The following is a 15,379-nucleotide window of genomic DNA, read 5'->3' as shown; positions in this document are numbered from 1 at the left end:
AGAGTATATTCAAATTTTTTTATAAATTAATTTAACTGTTACTAAATAAAAGTATGCCATTAATTTAAAAAAATCAAAATTTCAAAAGTAAAACACTAAAGAAAAAGGTCTCATTGATAGCTATACCAATTGGAAGATAACAATTTCTAGAAGAACAGCTTTTATCAAATAATTTTTTGAAAAACAATTATGCCGCTTTCAAATAGTAGTTGTCACTTACTTTAAATATGGTTTTCTTACGGTTTCCACTGTTAAAATTACGTAAGCTACAATATAAACGTAAGACAACTAATTTTAGACGGCTCGATATTTTAATTTTATTCAACTATTTTATAGGTAAGGTCTTTAGTTAGGTACAATAATTTTATGAACAATCCCTCCAAGTTGAACGTTACTAATTTTTTGGAAAAAATAATAAGGCTATTTAAATTTTTAACATTGTACGTGGTTTTGAAGTGTCCAGCAAAAGTTTTCGTTGGTTATCCATGAAAATTATATTCCTTACAATTATTAGGTATTTTATCGTGGCAGAGCCTTTTAAAAAATACCAGTAACAAAGAAATATGAAGTATAGTAAAAGATATTATGCGTTATTCTAAAGTATTTTCTTAACAAAAAAAACTTTGTTGACTTCTGTTCAGCTGAATGCATAAACTTATTTACAATTCAAACTTCATTAGTTTTTAACTTTTCATACGGTTTGATCCCCTAACAACTATTGATTCGCGTATAAAACGATAGTGCAATGGTAGTTTTCCTGCGAGTTTGAAAAATCTCTGTTTGCAAACCAAGAGGTTTGCGGCCCGAGCCGAAGGCGAGGTTCGTAACGAGGTTCGTAAAGGAGACTTTTTGAACAAGTTCCGGAAAACTGCTTTTTCGCCCGAGGAAGTACCAGCCTCCTAAAACCACCCGAGGGCGGAAAAGATATTTTTTGTGTAAGAGAAGATTAAATTCTGGTTTATGCATTTGTTGATCTTTGCTTACCTTTTTTTTTTTCTTGTAGTATTCACTTTTTCAAACCTTTATGTATAGAAAGTAATAATTTATATATAAAATAATTGGTAATTATTAAAAAAAGGAGGCTTCTTAATGCTTTACAACGTAAAACTAAGTATCTAAGATCTAGGACTCGAAATAGTAGCCGTTGGAACAGGTTCCACTTCGTTTAATCAAGTTTTGGAATATTCTACTAATTTACACAATACATGCTCATTTTTTTTCAAATGTGTGTAATTCGATTATAATCATTAAATTAAGGAAAGAGATGCTTGATTCTTTTAAATACGTTTAAAAATCATTTAAGAACTAATTATCTGTAATTATCAACGCAAATTGTTTAAACAGACTTACTACGAAGACAAAGAACTGGCAAGTTTATCTTATAACAAACAACTATTTTTTTGGTTTTCATGTCCCAGTAAAAGCTTTTTTGTGTAGACAAAACTTGTTAGACATCAAAAAATGTTTTTCTAATGGAGAGACTATTTTTTCTTTGGAAAGTTAATTGAAATCATGTATCTTTAAGATTAGTGGGATGAGTGTTTTTACGTTATAAATTAAAGAAAAATACAAGTCCATCTTTAAATTATTAAAGTAAATATTTAACGTCTCCAAACATTCTATTTATTTATAAGACTTCAATTTATTTCTGTTTAAAGAACTTTTTTTCGTGCAGCTTAAAAAAACTTTTTCTCAAGCAAAGTGGTTCTGTAGTTGTTATAATGTATACAAGTCTCACAAAAGAATGTTTTTTTTCTGAACCTATAAACTAGTCCTATTTAATAAATTCATTTCTAAAACATATAAAATAAAAAATACTTTTAAGTAGGAAATGTAAGAATGTTTATTTTGCAAACAAAATTTCGAAGTTACTGTACAACCAAAAAAATGGTAGTAGAATCACCCTTTTTAGTCAATTTTTAAAAATTTGAAGTCATGTGAGTTCATAAAACTGATTTATTTCGTCCCAGGATAATAAAAAGTCCTTATAATAAAACCATATAATAAGTCTGCCTATGGTAAAACATAACTTTAAAAAAGAAATATCATACTTTAACAAGAGACGGTGGCACATTGAGTCCTTCTCTTTGAAAAGAAACGGAGCCAAAACTTGTTTTTGTCTTGACATCGTAGATACTTAAGTGCTCAATATCAAAAATCGTCACTCCACCAGGTAACTGGATAACCACGTCATCACTTTTATAAGCATGTAAGGGATCTAGGCTAAAATTATATATACTTGATGACAATTTATTATTCATACTACCGAAATGCATGTGTACTGAACTTTAAAACTTTCTTCAGGACTTACTAGCCGTACTCATCGGGAACTTTAATTCCTTTTGGTGAAGGCCTCGTGCCTGGGCCGATCCAAAAGTATGTATCCTGGCCAAGTCCATCGTAAACTAACTCTTTAATCCTGATTGTCTTAGCGTCGAGAATCTCAATTGATTTAGAAGATACGTTGTGTACATGATTCTTATTTAGCTGGCCAATATCTTTTGTCATAGGTGGATCAAACTCTTCTGGGATGTAGATATCACCAAAAGTATTCTGCAATTATTAAATAAATATTCGATTAGTCATGCCAGTCTGGCAACTTGTACATTAGTTCGATTGAATTTTTTTCTTAAACTCAAAAAATAATTTGTAAATGCATATTTTTAATAACTGATATGGATTTTTTTTAATTTCTGTATAAGATTCTCATACATACACATGCAACAAAATTTAGAGCAGTTTGAAATCAAGTATACGGGCTTGCACAGCCCAGTTAAACAACACAAAGTTTAACGCTGAATTAAGTTGTACAAGTGGAGATGCACTTGAATTTACGTAACTCGAAGTTTTTTTATGTCAGTTATTTGATAATTGATACTGAAAAGTTAAATATTTCTTTTTCACACCGATTGATTTTAAACGCAAACATGAGGACTCAATCACAATCTAGTTTTTGTTTCCTGCGTAGTGTGATTAAAGCAATCTTATATGTTCTGATTGTCGTCATTGGTTTAGTGTATATTTTTGAAGCGGCTCTACTAAATAATTGACTGATCCGTTGTTATTGTACTGATACTTGGAAGTTTGGTTCTTACTGTTAAAAAAACTTATGAATAAATTAATAATACGAAGTCAATTTTTCAACAGAAAAAAACAGGGATTAAATGGACTCGTTTTCTTAAAGGATATTTAATGAAATTCTTATTTTTTGCAATGATTTTATAGAAAAAAGTAATGATTACGAGACTGTAACTTCTATTCCGTGAGCCATGCAGTACACGACATAAGTATAGATTTAAATATTGGTAATTTAAGAAACACTGCTACATGTTTCTTAGCTGCATATAAACTAAAATAATAATACTCTAACGTAAGTGTTTAAAAAAATTAGGTTCTGCTAAAACGGTCTTATACAATTTTTGATGTCATCCTTGTAAATTTTAATATTGATGTGCAATTGTAAGTAACGTTGTAATGACAAAAAATGTTAATGTTAGAATTTTTTTTCTAGCAATCAATCATATTTTTTATCGAGTTATTTTTCTCTTCAACTCTTGAAGTATTTTTTTTTAACCATAATGTTGCCAATCAATAGTCTTTCATGTATAAGTGGCGTTGGATGCGGTACTCACAGTTCTTTGTATTAGTTATTCTGCGTATTGTATGTTTGTCTTAAAATGTAATCATGAAATTTAACTGGGAACAACATTCCTGAATTCGAGTTGCATCGAAAGATACTCTGGTCTCCCGTACCTGAAGACAGAGGGCAGAAGACACAAATAAGGATATAGTCATCGCTCAGTAAAAGGCTGAGTGCGTAATGCCCTCAACGTAGGGTTGATATATTCAGATCAACTAAGATTAGAGGTAAATCTGAACGTGGCATTTCTGCAGCACGAAAACTTAGAAATAAGTACACCTAATAAATCCAACGCTATACTAAAGCAGGAGTCAAAAAATGGGAACACTAGGGTGTTAACCGTATTAAATCGAACTAAGCGAGGCAAAGCATCACGGCATCTTCGAAGTTTCACGAAGGCAGCATAATTTTTTCGAGAGAAATGGTGGAGTCAAAAGCTTCTCCGAGCAGCTTAATAGTGTGACTAACCTGTATTAATTCATTACTAAGAGACGGGGTATGACAGTTTAAACATAAATAATATTCACATTTTTTCGAGATACAAACCACATAGTGGAACACTTACGCAAGCTAGGAGCCAAGCAATCGTTATTTACCTAACCCGCAACACGACCCAAATTCAAATTCATAATATTAACAATATGGCAAACTTGGCTTAATGGGGCAGAAAACTTAAGAACAAAATAATCAGTACACTAATGGCAGATGCATGACGTTTAGCCTAGGAAAAATCATTTATGTACATTGAGAATAATAACGGTTGACACAAAGTATCCTGAGAAACATCCGAACAACGATCACGCTAGCCATAAGTCAAGCCACCCCCTAACCTCAGCACCTGTTATTGTTCAGAAATCAAAGATCTGATCTAGGTGCAAGTATTACCAGAAAAACAAAAAAATAGCTCAATTACTAAGATATTGATCAAAATAAATCAGTCATCTTTTTCTTTCTTAGTTTGTTATTCATATCGTACCAGAGTACTTTATCCTGGAGATAGGTGTCCAGTATATTTTTTAGGTAGTCTAGCACGTTTCAGCACTTTAAAGCCCTTATTATTTTTGACCATTTGGCCAAGTTAAAGCAACTATTGATGTTAAGAGTCACTATAATACACACGCTCCTTATTTAATATGAGGATTTCCATGCTTCCTTCACCAACTCGAAAACCTAAGCCTTAGCCTTAACCGTCAAATGCCCCATACAAAACTTGATGTGACTGTCTGTTTGTCTGAGGGACTGACCGTCCCTCTTGAGTTGAAAGTGAGTTCGTATCAGCCTTTCGAACATTTTTTTGGGATTGTCCAGAATGCACAATGGTCAGAGTAATGACGAAAACAGAGGGGCGGGATTTAACTTATTCAAATGGGCAAATCCTTGAATCTTTTAGTGCTCGCTAAACAATCTCACTTACAGTCAATTATTCAATATGTCCAAAATACGTGTGGCTTTTTGGCAGCTGTGACTTTCAGGATTATGGATAGCATCCCATCTGGACTAGGGGACTTCCAACCCAGCGTCTCTAAAACCACAAACCTCAGTGTGTAAAAGTTAAAGAAAGGCACCTGGCATACCTTATATAATCTCATCTCCTCTTAAGATCCTTTGGAAAGAGGAAAGAGATCACCCTCTTTAAGAAGGAAGCTTTCATCGATGCTACTGGATCCAAGCCAAGCACTCTTCTTGTCACGAGTGGGTTACCCCAGCCTCATGTATTTTTATTTATCTCAGTTATAAGTTTATATCAGCATTTATTTAAGCGCTGCGCCTCTCCACGCAGGTTGGTAATTTCTTAAGCCATTAAAAGCATGAACGCTGACTTCGTCTGGTGGTCATGTTGGGCATACATGTGTCACACCTTCCTCTGAAAAATTTTAAGGTGCAACTCACGAGAGCCTTCATCTCTGCTGTACTTATAATCTTGTTCAAGTCAGTAATAGGAGCGCACTCGATATGACCTCCCACAGCAAGTCTTGATTACACTTCGTGGAGCTTCTCCTGGCAACGTGCCTTCAAATTTTTTCTTGAAGGCCTGCGCTATGACCTCCATTCAATATGAGGCTAACATACTAATGAAAACAAACCATGTCATCCTTCAGAACTTGCTAGCCAAACACTCGTGCCACTATTTGTAATGACACCAGCGCAAGGTGAATGAACGTTGCTAAAATTCCAGAATTTATGACGATGAAGTCTAGAATTGCAGCCATCTTCAGCATCACCCTCTTTTTGAAGTCACTTCACATTCACACCTGATCAACATAAACCAATCATGGCTTTCAGTATTGGATATGGAGAACTTATTGCTGTAGACCAGGATGGCAACATATATAGTCCTGTCACTGTAACAGCTTTAATGTGGTAAAGCACAGGGTGGCTTATTTATAAAAAGCAAGTCCACACCCCTATCACATGAGTAATAGTCCAACAGATCATGTGTGATCACACCAGCACGCTCCAGTTCTGTACTTTGCAATGTACCCAAAGCCCTAGCATCTGAAGCAGTGCTTAACCTGAAATTTGGACCATATTCTGAATTTTATTAAGCTCAGCCTTGCATGGTTCCTCTTATCAAGGATCAATGCATTAAGCATCAATTTAGGCTTTTCGATTACCAGTAACAGAGCTGGTTGACAGCCGTACAAGCATGTCATCCCCCCTCCCACATCACCGAAGCTACCCCTCAGTGTGACTCCAACATCCTGCTTTGTCACAGTTAGATCGATTTCCCTAATTTTTCAGGTCAGGTGCAGGGTAAGAGACCTCAGGGAATATATATCTCCTTAAATATAAGCAGATGCTGCAGGATCAATGGTAAAGTGAGCTGTCTACCTGTAGGCGGGTACTGTCATTAATTAATTTATGGACACACTTATAATTTCTTAAAAAGAACACTAGAAAGTCTCTCCAGTTTTTAATCAAGAAGTGTGATTGTCATAGTTTAAGTATCTTCTCGTCTTCATTTCTAGTCGTCTTCAAACGGTTTGCCGTAGACTGTGAGGGTTGCCAGTCTCTCTCTTTCGTCAGTTAAGCAAACAAGACGCTTCTACTAAATCGTCGCTGCCCACTCTTATCTCGGTCATTAAAAATAAAAGTGTTTTACCAGCACTATTGCAATCGCCTCCACTCTTATCGATTATGTTCAGCACACTACGTTTTCGCAACTAACAAGTCTTGTATACTAAGATAACGTTTTAAATAACAAAAAAAATTAGAATTAAATAGATAGTTTGGTGTTTTTTGAAATTTAATCTAAAATTTATGGAAATTGTTGGGTACAGGATTAAAAGTTGTGTAACGTATCAGTTGCCACGTGATGAAAAATGTTGCTATGTGTTGCTAGGTGTTGTTGTTGATAAAAAAATAGTAGTTTAGTCAAGATTTTAACATTGATTACTTTTGTTTACTTCTGCTAATCAATCTTGGTTTTGTTTTGCACAGTAATGTGCTTAAATTGTTACTGGTAAGCATAACAGCTTAAAGGGCTCGTCCAGGATTCAAAAGTCAAGAGTTTTGAGGTTGAAAAAAACCCTGCATGAGATACACACCAACGGAAGGGGTTGAAGCAATAAAGCGACAGCTGGAGGAATTTCAACAGCAGTGTTTGAAATTAGAAAACCAGCTGAAAAAGACAAGGTGAGTAGTGAAAATTTGGAAGAAAATGATAGTGAAATTTAAAATTGAACTGGCTGATCTGCAGAAAAATTATGACAATTTGCAGATTCAGCTTCATGACGTACGGCAAAAAATGGAGGATACACTACGCAAACAACAGGATATTCATTAGAGGACACTCTAGCAGCTGAGGTTTATTTTTTCTGATGCTCGTGAGATGATCATGGATCTACAGACCAAGTGGAATACACTTTTAGACGAACAAGACTCTTTTTTGAATGGAAGGTAGTTACAACAGAGGGATAATACGACTCGTCAGAGTCAAAAAATCCATGGCATCAGCCAGAAAAGTATTGCAGAAAATCTATTTTACACCCTCTACAAAAGTCACAACCACTACATACATACAGTCAACACAACCTCTACCTATGCATCTTTCATGCAACCTCTTTTGAATGGTTTATTGACAGGATTATTCCCACCTTTATATAATTAGGTTAACAATTTTAACGGTAATTATCCGTTTAGAGATTTTTTAAATTAGTTTACTCAAATTGCCAAGTTAAATGGTTGGGATGACAACAGGAAAATGGTTGCTGATTTACAAAAGCTAGTTTTAGTAGTTTACTCTAAGTGTCTATTCACTACTTAAGATAAAATGGCCTTTCCACAGCTTATTGTTGGGATTGCTAATAATTCTGTTAGGGAAGTTTTTTAATTAAAGATCATTAAATCTTTGAAAGTTTCTCTTAAACAGGCAATTAAGGTTAAGGCAGTTTTGGAAGAAAATAAGAGATTTCAAGGGACTAATGTTATTGCAAGATTATACAGTGCAATCAAATTTCAATCCAAGAATAAGTCAGAAAAGGAAATCCTCAAATGTTGCCAATGCTTAGAGCTGGAATTGCGTCAAAAAGGGCCGTATAAAGTAAAATTATCCTTATCTGCATGCGATCAATCGGCAGGCAAACTAAGTTATGTGAAACTTCCAGAAGCGAGTTCAACAGTAAGCAAGCACGCTACTTGATATTCGGTCTTAAATAACAGAAGGATTAATAAATATTTCAGTAAATTTATGTATAAAGGTATATTAAACAACAAAATTTGTACTTTTCTAAGATTCTGGTTCCAACGTATCTATTTTTCATTTAAAATTAGTAAACTCAATGGATATTAAAATTTCAATTTATTTTAACACACTGAAGTATCTGACTAGTGAAAATGTTTCAGTTAAGTTAAGGATGAAAGCATTTGTAGTTGTAGAAAGATACGAAATTGAAGTGATTGTGTATGTAATGATTTTACTCTTGAAAATAACTTCTTTGATGTTACAGGCATAATAGAAAAAACCTTGATATTTGAGGAAATAAATTCGCAACACAAAGATGATGCCTCTATTTGATTGATTGTGAACCTCCAAGACATCGTTTCAATTAATTAACAGAGAATTTTGCAAAAAAATTCTGGAGAATTGGATGATCATCAGAAGTTAAAGTTTTCGGATTTTCTAGTTAAGTAAATAAATATTTTTGAACATGGAAATATTGGAAGAAAATGTGATTTAGTCGAGCATGAAATACACTTGAAAAATAAAACAAGACCGATTAGACAGCCACTAAGAAAAATCCCTATTCATGAACAAAAAGAAGTTGACACGCTAGTTATAGAAATGGAGAAGCAAGGAATTATTGAAAGATTTTGCACCAACTTCCAGAAAGTAAATGCAACAACGATTAAGAGGGTTTGGAAATTCAAAGTGATCAGTGATCCGTTGGGGGCGAAATGTAAGAAAATAAATAAATACAAGTAAAGTGTATTTAAATTTTCCTGCGTTGATTTATTGATGCGCAACGTTTATTGTCAGTCGACAGCACGACAGGTGACGAGTAAGTCAACCAAACTTACGAATTTTCGCGTACCTGCGCCTGATGAGGCTGACGCATATTGTCAGCGAAACGTTGCGCATCAATAAATCAACGCAGGAAAATTTAAATACACTTTACTTGTATTTATTTATTTTCTTACATTTCGCCCCCAACGGATCACTGATCACTTTGAATTTCCAAATTCACCGGAGGGCACTGATATATACTAACAAATGATTAAGAGGGTTATTGGTTCTTTACCACGATCTGATGGTACACCAGGTAAATTATCTAGAAAATCGTGATTCTCTACATTACATTTGAAAAGTGGCTACTAGCAAGTAAAAATTAATAATAAAGATAGAAAAATCACAGCTATCTCTGTTAGACAAGGTCGTGGCAATCAAAACTCACGACATTTAGATTATGTTATGCACCAACGACTTTTGAATGGCTTATGAAAAAAGTAATTAAAGGATTGTTGAAGAAAATCTGCTTAGTTTATTTAGACAACATCATAGTATTAACAAATTTGTTCAGAGAAATGTTGCTGAATCTAGAGAAGCTGTTTCGTCGATTTTAAAAAGCTTATTTTCGAATAAATATGTAAAAAATTGTAATTTTAGTTGAAGAGAAATTTAATTTTTTTGTCACATTGTAATAAAAAAAGGAAAAAAGACAGATCCGAAAGAGATTAGGACTGTTTTGGAATGGCTAATTCCGAGAACAAAAAAAACTGAGCTTCAATTTTAAGGATTTTTATCGCACTGTAGACAACTAATCAAATGCTTTTTAGATATTGCTAGACCTCTCCATAGTTTGACATTAAAAAACGAGCAGTTCTAATGGTCTTTAAGACGTCAGGAAGCATTTCGAAAATTAAAGGGTGTTCTTACATCTCTTCTCATTCTGGCTTTTTCTAGGTGAGATTGTACACCAACTTTAAATACTGATGCATCAGATCACTGCATTAGTTCAGTTTTGTCTCAGAATAAAGAAGGTAAGGAATGCGTCATAGCTTATCATAGTCAAGTGTTAAGTCCGTTGGAAAAGAATTATTGTGTAACTCGTAGAAAGTCATTAGCGATTTTCCAGTCAGTAAAACATTTTCTCTGTTACTTATACAGAGAGGAGTTTCGTAATTAGAGCAGATCATTTCACTTTAAGTTAGTCGTTATTATTTAAAGAGCTGTATGGCCAGCTAGCTAGGTTAGTTAAATTATTAGGTCAGTACAAGTTTAAGATTTTTCATAGAAGAGGAACAATTCACGGAAATACAGTTGGATCATTGAGATTGCCATGTAGTATGAAATTCTGCAAGTAATGCTATCGGGTTAAAAAAAAGTTAAAAGCAAAGGATAAAACAATTGGTCAAATTGTTTTTGTTGAAACAATAGGATGCGAGTGGCAAAAACATCAGATATAAAATGAGTCAATAAAAATAATTGATGACAGCAAGAGAACTAACACTTAACGAGATTGTCAGCAAATTACATTAAAAGACTTATTTACAACAGTATAATGTAGTCAATAGGATTCACTCGTTGTTAAAGATACAGTTTTATATAAATAATCAATTTCACTTAACTTAAAGACCAAGACTTTACAATCAGTGATGCCAAGAAAAAAGATGGATAAAGTTCTACGTAAAGCGCACGATTTACTTGTAGTAGGATTCCCGTAAAAATAAACAAGACACTATACAAGATTAAAAAGAGGTTCTACTGGATTACTGGCAAAAACATTGTTGAGAATTGGTGTTGTACATGTATGACTTGAGTTGCAAGGAGGGGTCCATTAAATAAGGAAATTAGTGAAATGTAAGCTTATCACTTGGAAGTAACTTTTTGAGAGACTTTAGATGGATACCTTAGGTTTATTCGCAATTACTTCGTAAGGTAACAAACATTTTCTTGTCGTGATAGATAATTTAACTAAACGAGTAAAAGCTTTTCCCTGATCAAACATGAGGACAAAAACAATAACTTAAATTTTTGTCAAAAAAATTGGTTTGCTGTCATGGTCTACCCTTAGAAGTGCACACTGATCAGGGTACAAGTTTTGATTCTTGTCTAGTAACAGAACTAGAAGAACTTCTAGGAATTCAGGAAACACATACTACACTTTTATACCCACAATCAAATGGTCAGGTGGAATGCCAACATCAGACGATTCTTAATTATTGACTTAAATTTGTAAGCAAAAATAAACAAGATGGGGATTCTTAGATCTCACTATTTTTGTTAGCCTAAAGATCTCCCAAACATACGATGACTAGGTTCTCTTCAGCTGAGATGTGCACTGATAATGATCTTTGAGTTACACTGGATCCGATTAGAGAACATTCTCCGGATGATTGTGTTGAAGTTTCGTCACTGAAGAATCGTGTACAAAAGCTGAAAAAAAAGATGGCAAGAATCTCTGATTCAGCAAAAACCTTTAGAATTGTTACATCTACAATGATCAAGATCTACAACGATAAATGAACAAAAAAATTCGATTTTTCAGAAGGATAAAAAGTTGAGTTCTATAATTTATAAAGAACCAAAGGAAAAAGTACAAAATTGCAGAGTTACTAGGACGATCCGTTTAAAGTTGTCAAGAAGATTAATGACGTTGTCTACGCCATTAATAAGTCATTGGAACACAAGAAAAAGATAATACATGTAAGCAGAATTGTGATTTTCCATGAAACAAGATCATCCTAACTACTCTGCTTTGTTTTTATTTTGCATGGCTTACTTTTTCCCACATGTTGGGCAAATGTCAGAGTCCGGACGTGAAGTGAGATCCAGGGGATGTCATTTCCCATTTCATGTCCTATGATTAAACAATGTATCTACCTCTTACATCGCTCTGAAAAATAAGTCATAGTAGAATGAAATAGATTTAATAGAAATGAAGATACTCAGTAAGTTATCGGTAGAGTCAAGGCAAAGATTTTAAGTCCTACAGCTGTAAAAAACAATTTAAATGTAGTTGGATTTGTAGCTACAGTAGAATAAGTTAATGGTGATTTTTTGAAGTGCTGTATATTGTTGAGTTTAATGAATGTTGGGACTACAATCTAAAAGGGGTGGAGATGAAGTGAACTATACGGTTAAAAAGTCAAGGAACATATTAGTTGCCGCGCGATCAAACATGTTGCTATACGTTGCTAAGTTTTGTTAATGATAAAAAAATTAGTAGTTTAGTTGAGTATGCAACCTCACTCAGATTACTTCTATTCATTTTTGCTCATGAAGCTTGGTATCGTTTTTTAAAGTAATGTGCTCTGATTTTTACTGGTAGGCGTCGGATTTATTAATAATGACTTGTGCATGTCTCAGTATCTGCAGTCTTGAGACGGACGTGTACATTTTGTTGTTGATATTTATGTATATCTTTAAAACTTCTGATGACTAGTCCAGCTTTGTGTTTTGAGTTGTGATCTGCTTTAAGCTCTCTTTTGTACACCAATTTAAGATGTATCTATTTTATTTGAGTGTGGTCTGCATTCTTACTTTTATAGTCTATTTTTCCCACAAAATCTCACTCGGCTTTTAGTGTTTTTCCGTTACCTTTTTTTTAAATTTAACATGGCTTTTCTGTATATTTTGTGAACTTGCAAGTATTTTTTATAGAATTATGGTCTTACGCTTATTCTCTAGTGGGTTTTTATTAGTTGGGTCCGTGTTTTTGTTTCTTTATGCATACTTGTTTTGCTGTTTGGTGAAGCTGTTTAGCGTTTTTCTTTGTTTGTTTCTTATGTTAATAGATCAGTATTTTTTCCACATCTGACGAACTATAACTTGACAAGCTGTTGGAGAAAATTAACGCTAAACCAACAGTCAAGTTAGCAATGACACTATAAAGCTTCAGTTTAACGAAATTAATAAACAAGATTCTAACAAACTTTTTTTAATTTTACAATTACATTTTTTTATGCAACGATATATCTATGTTTTCTAACAGTTACCAGCAAATTGACATAGATTTTTTTTTTGTCACTCAAGAAATTTTTAAAGTAAATTTTTTTTTTTTTTCGTACCATTTTGATATTCGTGTGTCATAAGCAATTTGTGATAAACTTGCAAAAAGTTCTTTTTCGTGAGTAATTTGATGAAAAAACTATTGACAGTCATGAAATTTCTTTAGGAGCATTAGAAAATATTACATGAGCAAAAACCGCAATAATACATACATTGTTGAATAAATAAGTATGTTGGTTTGTTGTTACTTTCGTAGCAACTGACAAAAAAACTTTGTTAATAATTACAAATTAATACATCTATTTTTTAGGTTTCATCCGTTTTTTCTAATATAAATATGTATTAATAAGCTCTTACATTCGAAATATATTTGTTTTAATTCAAAAGAATTATTTTTACTAATAAAAAAATTTCAATAGGTTGGTAATCAGCAATTGTTTTAAAATCAATTTCTTACTTTGTAAACAGTCATGAAACATAAGAGTGTTATTGAGCATTTTTTTTAATTACCAAAATTTTTAAATAATTTATTGCTGTAAATACTTTTTTTAAATATTTTATACTGCGTACTTACTTAAAATAACTTACCTCATATTCTTATGTGTTTTGACGTAATGATCAATAAGGTTTTACAGTTACAGAACTAATGAAGCATTGTTTATAGCAATGTTAAATTTTATACAGTTTTGATAAATCTATTTGGTCCCTTCATTTTTAAATTACGCGCTTCTTGACTGTGCAAATCGGTGCTTGAAGATTCGCCTTTACGACTTTATAACTCTGGCAGAAGAAAATCTATGGGGACAAATGACCTTTATACATGTTACGGGGTGCGGCCGATGAGAAGTAGCGAGGCGAAACTGACAACCTCGACCGGGCCTGTGTTACCCGGGTACCCCTGGCGGCACCTCTGATAAAACTTTACACGCGGATCTCGCTCTCCGAGACCACGTAGATAACGGGTATCGTGGCAACCTTGTATGTCGTTGCCCCTCGTGACGACTTTAATACGACACACGGGAATCGGGCACACACAAAAGAAATCACTCACGATTAAGTTTAAAATAAAAAGTATATTTAACTAAATAATATAGAATAAAATACAAAATATTACTCACGGATGTGAGTGTAATTCTCGCACGTCAAGCGCGCTTGCTCGACGTGCTCGTGGCGCGAAAACGCAAACCGGGCAGACCTACGTGGGCTAATCTAGGGCCGCTGCCCTTTACAACAGACTGCCTGTTGGCAGGTACTTACACGGGGCGGGGAGATCACTCCTCATGGATGCCTTGGATAGGCCGAGCAAGGCGCAGTTGGCGTGAGCTCGCAGAAGCCAGTAGGCGTCCCTATTGGCTGCGTGTGGAGATCAAGGTCGTCAGACCTGGACTTGGTCTGACCTTGCCGTTGGGTTCCAGAGCCGGATCATGGCACCAACACTTTCCATGGCGTCGACTTAACACCACAACTTCACACACCAGAAAAAACGAAAAGAACAACAGCAGACGGCAACAAGGAAAAACTCGCTTCACGCGCGTTCGCTGGCCCAAGCTAATCTGCCGCTCTCTCGGCCTTTTTTCCCGTTCCCCTACTTTCCCTTCCCGCTTTCCCACTGCAGCCCTTTAACGCTCTTTTTCTCCTTTCCCTGCTTCCCTACCTGCCCTAGCCTACTTATGTGACCTAACGGTGGGGCATCGTTACACCCCCCGACTAGACGTGGAATACCGGGGTATCCAACTCTACCTCCTAGGCACCATTTAGGAAGGCTGGGGTTTAAACTAAGAGAGGGAGAAGGAAAAAGGCAGATAAAGAAAAATACAACGTTGGCTATACATTAAAAAAAAAGGCACTATTTATTGCCGTGAGTGGAAAAAGAAAAACAAAAAAAGTAATTAAAAATGAAAAGAAAAAGAAAAAATAAGAAAATGAAAACAAAATCATATTGGGGCAGTCAATCCGTGGCTGGTTGATCCTAGGACCGTATCACTTGCGGATCCAGCCTTCATTCACGCGCTCGTAGTTAAAGTGCTCAGAGTGCCTTGGGCACTCCTTGGACCGTTTCACCCCCTGCAGTCCGCACAAATAGCAGCAGACGGGGCAGGTGGTGGTCCCTACCACCTTTGTCTGGACCGCACGGGCCCTGGTCAGGAGGCGTTCGGTCTCCTGGCAGAGTTGCCGAGCCTCGGCGTCCGCCTTCTTTTTTTCTTCTTTGCGGTGGGCCTCCTCGACGCGGCAACGCTCTTCCTCTGCGAGAAGTTGGCGCACCTCAACCCAGGTGTGATTGAAGGCCG

General features: G+C 34.9%; 1 protein-coding gene across 1 annotated transcript in view; it reads right to left on the bottom strand.

Moving 5' to 3' along the window:
* The window catches only part of LOC106637679 (protein Skeletor knk), a 177,441-nt gene that overhangs the window by 17,513 nt on the left and 144,549 nt on the right, over nucleotides 1-15,379 (bottom strand). The window contains exons 4-5 of the mRNA XM_089597545.1: nucleotides 2,312-2,553; nucleotides 2,052-2,223 (exon numbers count right to left, since the gene is read on the bottom strand). Of these exons, the coding sequence (XP_089453671.1) occupies nucleotides 2,052-2,223; nucleotides 2,312-2,553 (414 nt within the window). The remainder of the gene's footprint in view (nucleotides 1-2,051; nucleotides 2,224-2,311; nucleotides 2,554-15,379) is intronic.

Source organism: Copidosoma floridanum, unplaced genomic scaffold (genome assembly GCF_036245765.1).
Source record: "Copidosoma floridanum isolate Cflo_tuat_1 unplaced genomic scaffold, Cflo_Japanese_pri ptg000033l, whole genome shotgun sequence".
NCBI classification, from domain to species: Eukaryota; Metazoa; Arthropoda; class Insecta; order Hymenoptera; family Encyrtidae; genus Copidosoma; species Copidosoma floridanum.
The sequence above is the reverse complement of the archived record's forward strand: the minus strand, read 5'-3'. Positions and strand labels throughout refer to the sequence as shown.